The sequence below is a fragment of the Chenopodium album genome, chromosome 13 (genome assembly GCF_948465745.1).
Source record: "Chenopodium album chromosome 13, dcCheAlbu1.1, whole genome shotgun sequence".
Lineage (NCBI taxonomy): Eukaryota > Viridiplantae > Streptophyta > Magnoliopsida > Caryophyllales > Amaranthaceae > Chenopodium > Chenopodium album.
In genome coordinates, this window is record NC_137846.1 from 13,680,141 (window position 1) to 13,688,461 (window position 8,321).

Here is an 8,321-nt window from a genome sequence, read left to right on the forward strand (position 1 = left end):
TGGCAAAGACCAAAAGGGAGTTGTATCAAAATCAACACTGATGGTGCTTGGCTAAACAATGGGAAGGCCACAGGTGCTGAAGCTGTTGCTAGAATTATTTACGGCTTCAGGTATGAAAAGCGATGAGTTCTCTATAAGGTATTATTGAATTTTGAAACAATTTGGATGTGAGAGAGTTGAAGTCGATACATTAATCATTTGTCAGTGATCTATTATTATTAACGTGTACTCCGTATACCTTTTTTTTTTTTTTTTTTTTTTTTTTGTGTATAGTGTTAATTGTTATTATAGTTATTGTTAAATTGTTTTGTGAGCTCGACTCATTATTTCATATACTTTCTGGGTATATATGATTTTTGGTGGGTTTGATTATATTGTTGTTGATTTGTCTATTGTTATCGTATGGTTTCATAGTATCGCGGTCGCGGTGGTAGTGGTAAGGACGGTGTGGTAACCGACCATCACACTGTACTTGATGGAGACAAAGGTGATGATGGTGATTTGCTCTCTCCTCTCACTCAAAAAGTTTTCGAATTTGGTTTTCAGTGAAAATTCCGGTCGAATTACAAACTTTACAACCACCATCAACACCACCTTTAAGCTACAAGAAAGACCAAGCATACTTTTGAAATCTTCGAATTACAGGAGGAAAGAGGAAAGAATTCAAAAAAAAAAAAAAACAAAACACCCTAGTGAGAATTTCGATTGAGAAAGAGGAGAGAGAGGGGGAAAGTGGAGAACGAGTATTTTTTTTTAGGAAATTTTAGAAAATAATACCACAACAAAAAAAAAAAAAAAAAAAAAAACTTTTATTATAACACCACAAAAAAAAACCCAAAAATATGATTTCACCACCACTTAACGGATTCTTGAATGAAATCCATTAGTGGGGGCTATAATTAATACGTGTCAATAGCCTATTAGTCTAAAAAATTAAATTAATAAAAAGAGTTTTCTTAAAAAAAAAAAATAGCCTAACCTCCTTACCTAGCCAGCCCCACCACCGGCGCAAAACGCCGACAACCTGACCTAGGTTACCGGCACCCCCTGCTCCCACCCAAAATCGGAGAAAACCAGCCCTAGCACTCATTACTCCCCTAAAACCACCGTACCCCACACCACGAACCCAACCAAGCCGCTTCATCGCCTGCCACCGCAACATCACGACACCACCACCTAACTCAGCAACAACACCGAACTCCCCTCCCTTACCCAGATCCGTCGCCGAAAACCCAACCCAAAAACTGCCTTACTCCTTTCACCCTCACCCTCACCCTCACCCTCACCCTTACCATCACTTGAACCCAAACCCACACCTAGAAACCAAATCAAATCGGGGCTAGGTTGAGATTGGGTATTGAATGGTGCGTCGTTCAAGTGGTCGGCTGGGCAGGTTTCGTCAGTCGAGAGTGGTCAGACGGGGGAACCGATAGTGGGGGTTAGGGTGACGGTGGTGGGGCCAGGGGGAATCGGTGCTGATGGTGAAGGTGGTGGCTATGTTAGGGTTTTTTATTTTTATTTTTACTTTTTTTTTTAATTCTTCATTTTTTAATCGAATAGATTAATGGCATGTGTATAATGTTGGGTCCACTAACGATTTTTTTGATGGCTTTAGTAACTAGTGGTGAAATCAATTTTTGAGGTTTTTAGTGGTATGATAGAAAAGTTTTTTTTTTTAATTGTGGTGTTATAATCAAAATTTGGGTTTTTTTTTGTGGTGTTATTTGCTAAAATTTCCTTTTTTTTTACACCTAAGTAACAAATGGATTACTGTCTAAGTATTTGCATGAAAATATATGTGTGATGAGTTAGACAAATTTTTAACTCAAGGTACTAAGTTTTCTTAACTCAAGGTAACACAATAACTCAAGGTACTCAATTTTAAGTTTAATTTAATTAATCTGGCCGAAAGATGGGTTAGTGTACTTAAACGGAGGAAAAAAACTTCGAACTCAAACGGTGAAAAAGTTGGAAAGTACCTAAATGTTGACTTAACTCCTTACTTAATCAAACTACTTTTCTTTAGTGTGGATAGTATCCCAACTCACATCTACTTACCAAAAGTGCTGCAATTAATCTGAAATTACAATTAACAGCATAACACATTCAAATTGATTTCATGTTATAAATGAATTAAAAAGAATTAAATTTCCGACAGAATAATACGAAAGCAAGTTTCAGAGCAAAACTTCCCAGGACATGCACCTAATGGACATGAGAACAAGGCTCACTGGGACTAAGGAAAATGTAGAGATGAATCTCGCTAGGAATTATAAGGAAAACCTGTTGAACAACAGCATTACATTGTCAACTTATATCGTAAGGATCATTGCAAAAACAAATTCCGTTGTAAGAGCAACAGCTGACTGTTTAGAGTTGGTAATGAAATACCATTATCATCATTTTTCTAGTCCTCGAGTTCCTTTTGCAAGGAAATCAACAGCCGGACAGAACTAAGTCGGACTCCATAGCAGGGAATTCACCCCCTGTTTTTGGTACCTGTCAAGTATTTCAGATATTTTCTCAAGTAACACAGACATAATAAGATTCTAAAATACTGAAATGCAGTTAAACTCGAAACTATACACAAACCCAATACTGCCATGAGCAACTTGAAAGTACTCAGATTAACAGGCGAAATTCCTTTTACTACAGGACTATCAACAAAATTCTAGTCTTAGTGGATCGACAATATCATATAGTACGGTATATTGTTTTTCCAACTCTTACCTGTTGTATCTTGTATGTATAAGCATTAATAACCAAAAGGCTCAAAACCTCAATCTTATAGTTCTGTCTTTTCCGCTACCAATTATATATGCTTAGAACTTTCTTTTTTTTTTTATTTATTTATTTTTTTTACAATGATGGGCCAAAAAGACAGAGAAAATAGGAATAGATCTTCACTTAGCCACGCATTATACTATTGTATGCCTATTATGGCATTTACACCAGCAGTTACACAGCTAACAGAAGTATTAGCTTCTCTACTTCTACACAGCTAAAATGACAGATAAGGGGCTATTGTAAATTTGTGAGAGTTTAAGTATATTGTAATGTACGATAAGCCATATATCAGCAGAAAAAGTACAAGCTGTGATAAGTGATAACCATTTCTTAGTTAAAATTTAAAATTTCTATGGCATGTTTTCTGAACAAAATTAAAATTAAAAAGCATGAAATTCCCAAGATTACAAGATCTCTATCATCTTTGTCAAACTAATGTTGCACAATAGGTAAGAACCAATTACTCCATGTAATAATACCTTTGGATGGAACTTTCAGCTGCAGAATCACAATGGCTTTTGGAATTTCCCATGAACCCAAACTCTTCTCATGCTCTTTCCTTTTTGTCGATTGATTGACTTCACACAACAATATTCTAGCTCAAGCTGCAAAACATGCAAATAATTCTCTAAAAAATTAAAATTTTAAGTATAAGCAATGGTGGAACAAATAAGCTACAGCTTTATTATACAACTAAGTTCTCCAAAGCAAGAAAAAAATTGTTGCACCTATCTTCAGCACAATATTGAATGCTACGTTTACATATCAACTGTTTCTATCCTGGAGAAAGAAATATTTATACTATAGCAAATTAGTAATACGAAATATATACAACGAATCCAAAAGAAATGTTGCTACCTCATTGAAGCCAACACCAACAAAAAGATTCCTCGCACCATCCAGATCAAAGAAATAAGAGAGCGTTCCGTCTGAACGAATGTAATGCCTAAAACCCACTCTTTTATCTGGCTCAAACCTAAGCATGGTCATGTCATAAAGTCCTGCAAACCATCATCTATCATCAGCTATAACATGAACTTTAGAAACTTTGGAATAATAGTACAGCAAACAAGTAAAATGAAGCCTAATTTCTTAAAGAAAGAACCTCAAAACAAGGTTAAATAATAAGCAAGCGAAATCTTACAAAGGAGTAATACCGTAATCCCTGAAGAAGAGCAGGCCACCTGGCTTTAAGACAGAAAAGCATTCCATGATTGCTGTTGCCATCTTCTCAGGTGGAATGGCAGATAATGTAAAAATCTAATCAACATACAGTCAAACAATCATTGGAATTCCAAGAGGCACCATCTTACTCTTGCAAGATTTTAAGACAATAAGAACACAAATAATGAAACTTCAAACTTAGTATTCCCTTATATTTATCATGGAAGCGTGTAAATACAAGTCCAACATCAGAAAACATGAATATTGACGAAATTTCCAAATGAAAGTTGGTTGGTTTACTTTCATTACCTAGACGGACATTTTACCTAAAATATCTTCCACACACCAGATATATTGCCTGTGCTAGAGAGAGAGAGAGAGAGAGAGAGAGAGATTGGTTAAAAAAAGGTACCAATGTGACAAAGTCCACTCCACCAAGGCAACACCTACTATTTTGCGCAGAAGCCAGATCAGTTAGTGTTCTTTCATTGTCATTGACTTCTGTAACATCAAAAAAGCAACATAATGGATAACAGTTTATAGATGATATATTATATATGGAAAAAAAAAAACGACATCAATTATTCTACCAGAATCACGATGTACCAACTTTTCTAATTGCTTATTCCGACATGAATCACAGGCCAACCAATTTGGAAATGGAGTTGTAGAGAAATCACAGCAGAAAGGATGGAAACGCTCCATCACATGAATAATACCAGAACATTCTAAATTTTGCTTAGCTCTCTCAAGTGCCTCAACACTACAATCACAAGCATAAACAATGGTCCTCTCCTTTACTCTACAGGAAAAAAAAATGATACAAATAAGAGTTTAAGATAATTAGAGGGAGCAATATGCTGCAAAGTTAAACTAAATCAAGACTTCAGCAGATTAGCAGGGGCTGGACATCTTTATTTTCCACTAACTACAAGCCCTCTCATAAAAGAGTTGGGAACTTTGGATTGAACATGTATGGCAGGAGGGAACTTGGTAACAAACTTATGTTCATGCAAATATATAGCATTGAAAAGGTCCTGAATAAAATTATCAAAATCTAGGAAAATGATTAGCTTTAATAATAGCAAAAGTGCATTAGAATTTAGAAGTTTAGATAATCTTCTCTGTCACCAGCCAGACATAACTTTTTGCTTGTTTACTGTTAGAGAAGAGGGAAGGAATGATAGTGAAATGAACCTCAAAAAATATTTTAACAGTCTATGAATATCAGAGTGGTGTACTTTAACCTGCTGAACATAAAATATACGAGGAGTTAGATGGTTAAATAGATAATAATCTTGAACAATTTGTAACTCAACTCTTATGGAGTACTTTCTATCTTTGGTGATTCCAAACTAATTACTTAGATACTTTGCAGAAAGCATCAACTGATATGCAAAATCATTGTCTCAGAATAGCAATTCATGAACAATAATAGAATGATAAGTTTGGCTAAGTCAAAGACAGTATTGTTTTCAACAGTAAAAATTTGCAGCATCAGGGTGGGGGGTTATCTTTTTGTTCTTGAAGAGCAAAGCACATAATGTGCAGCCTCAACCTTTTAAGCTTTATTCTGGAGGTCATATCTTTCACCTCAAGCTGCTGCAATTTTGTTGTAAATAAGTAAATAATCGCAAAATATAGTTAATATACAATCTTGCTTATCTGGCATATATATCTCCTAATATACTCTATTTCAGAAAGTTCAACTCACTTTTCGTTTAGGGGTGTTTTAGAAAGTTCAAGTCACCTTCAATTTATTCTAATTTGGCAACCTCATAATTATCTCCCCCCACCCCCTTATAATTGAATATTTACACCTTTCAACTGATTTGTTCTTACTTTATCTACCTATTTACTCCATCTGTATTACTTTATCTACCTATTTACCCCCTTATTTTACTTTTAACTTATCTTAGAAACAAGAGTCTATGGTATTTGAGCATTCTAAAATGAAGGGAGTATGTTAAAAGATCAATGACAAAAAAGCTACCTACTTGCAATGTAATCTTCAGAGAGATGACGAGTATGCAATTGTAGAAAACATAAAGAAAGGTCAACATTCTACATTCAAATTACAGAGTCTAATGGGGAAAAAAAAGAAAAATACATTTTCTCGTATGAATAGTAGAAACAATAAACTACCAACTGCTGCACACTTGAACTAATTTGCTTTATACCCCTTGTATTTCATGTTAGTAAATGTTTGAAAAGGTAATGCTTGTTAATTCAGCATTTCCATGTAAAAGCTAGGCCTAATAGGTCAAATGCCTGGTTACTATACGCTTCATTTGTATCTTAGCTTGATACAAGCATGAGAAGCTTAAGAGACTGGTGCCTTGGTGCAACAAAATGATGCAAAAACTCTTAGCAATGATCCCTACTTGGAAATTAATTAATAAACTAGGAAGTTGGAACACACATTCAAAGAGATATCTTAAGTGGGAGATATAATCAACAGAGAAGTATATTTCATGAAATCAAGAATCAAAGTCGCCAGCATGATTATGAAAGTTGGTGGAGATTATGAAAGTCATTACCGCAGTATTGGGAGAATTGTACTACCATTACCACATCCCACCTCCAGAACTTTGGAGTAGTCTACACAAGAAAGTAATTCGGGGAATTCCTTCAGCAAATACCTTCTTTCCTAAACGCACACAAGCATGTTCAGAATCATTAATCATATAAGTAATATAACACCCACTCACCCAACATAAAGTAATAGACAAGGATTACAAACACTACCATACAGACATATAGTCATATATAGACGACAAGAAAGAACCCAGTCAACAATAAACAGTGATTCTCCAATCACATTAGAAAGAATCAATAATTACACATAAAAATTCCATTTCAAACCCAAAAAGAAATACAATACAGCATCATGAACCCCTAACCACACTATGTGCAGCTGCAATGAAAATCCTCTTGCATCATTATGTTCAATTAAAAGCAACAATATAAATGTCTATCCAAGTTTACATTTTCTTAAACATTCCCTTTCATTCCGCTTTATCTACCCTTAGAAGTCAAAATCCACAACCCTCTACTATCTCCAGATCAATAGCCAACCAAATTTTGTAAAATCACTTGACACCCTTCACTAAAGTATTGGTCCAACCACGCCCCCTACCTAAAAGAAAGTCCCTCTCCCATTAACAATTAAGAGTGTGTTTAGTACGAAGATTAAAGATTTCCCTTAAGGTTAATTGATTCCTACCACTTGTTACACCTCCTAACCCAATGGTAACACATCAAGTTACCCTCCCCAATCTCACTCCACTTTTTTTTTTTTTTTTTTCATTTCATTCTGACACCAAACAAGACATAAAAGTAATGATCATCATTACCCTTTCTATCTCCCAATTCCATCCCATTTCATGTTTTGCAACAATACAGCTATAATGCACCCTAATCCTAAATAAAAAAATAAAAAAAAAATCCATTTCCAAAGGGGCATCAATTGATAAAAAGTAAAAATGAAAAAACTCAAACACCCACTAAATATCACTTAGAAACAATCACAATTAATTCTTAATCTTTCCTTTTTAATATTCTCATGTGCAAGAACAAAACCCAGAAACACAAAGCCTTCAAAATCCAAATACAATTCAATAGAGAATATGCCATGAAAGAACAAAACCCAGAAACACAAACCCTTCAAATTACAAATACAGTACAATAGAGAAAATCCCATGAAAAAACTTAAGCAAAATTCAAAAGTTTCAAAGATAATTAATTGAATAAAAGAGAGTACCTTGAAGAATTTGCCAGTGGAGTGACGAGAGTGAAAGTGGGACCATGCTTGAGGATCCTGAGAAGACGGAGAAAGAGAGGGTTGGAAAGGAGAAAGATGGTAGGAGAGAGAAGGGTGACTCTCAACTTCAAGTCTGAGTTCCTCCCATTCGAAGTCTTTGGAATGATATTCATTTGCTGCTGCTGCTTTACTCATCTCTCTCACTTGCTCTCTTTTGTTCATTATGTGCCTTCAAATGCTGATTTCATTCAATTTTATTGAAAGATACTGAAAAGTTTATGGAGTAGAGTAGGCAAACTTGTCCAGTTCTTTTTTTTAGCGGCAACCCCTCCATCCTATAATATAATCCGTAGTTCCTATTTTTATATTTTGGAGAATTAAAATGTTGTTTTTGTTATGAAATATATATTAATGTATGTTTATTATATCTATGTCAACTATTTAGCTTTATTACTTTCCTCTGTAACCCCCTTGTAACTCCCTTAACCTTATTACATCCCTTTGTAACTCTTCTCATAATAATGACTTCTTATTGTCATTAGGAAGTTACAATTTCAATGTGTATATATATGTTGTATGGAAAATGGAATATAGAATGAACATTTGC

At 34.8% G+C, this 8,321-nt stretch overlaps 1 protein-coding gene across 2 annotated transcripts; it reads right to left on the bottom strand.

The window, feature by feature from the left end:
* Positions 1-2,099: 2,099 nt before the first annotated feature.
* LOC145576364 (uncharacterized) lies at positions 2,100-8,032 on the bottom strand. 2 transcript variants are annotated; one of them, XM_081634134.1, is made up of 8 exons: positions 7,715-8,032; positions 6,492-6,601; positions 4,542-4,753; positions 4,364-4,452; positions 3,945-4,047; positions 3,646-3,788; positions 3,267-3,392; positions 2,100-2,499 (listed from the first exon to the last, which is right to left on the bottom strand). In XM_081634134.1, exons 1-7 carry the CDS (start codon positions 7,934-7,936, stop codon positions 3,294-3,296), a joined length of 978 nt encoding a protein of 325 aa, XP_081490260.1. In that variant the 5' UTR covers positions 7,937-8,032; the 3' UTR covers positions 2,100-2,499; positions 3,267-3,293. The 2 variants fall into 2 exon arrangements, with proteins under 2 accessions (XP_081490260.1, XP_081490261.1); XM_081634135.1 differs by having other exon boundaries at positions 6,492-6,593; positions 7,715-8,023.
* Positions 8,033-8,321: the final 289 nt, after the last annotated feature.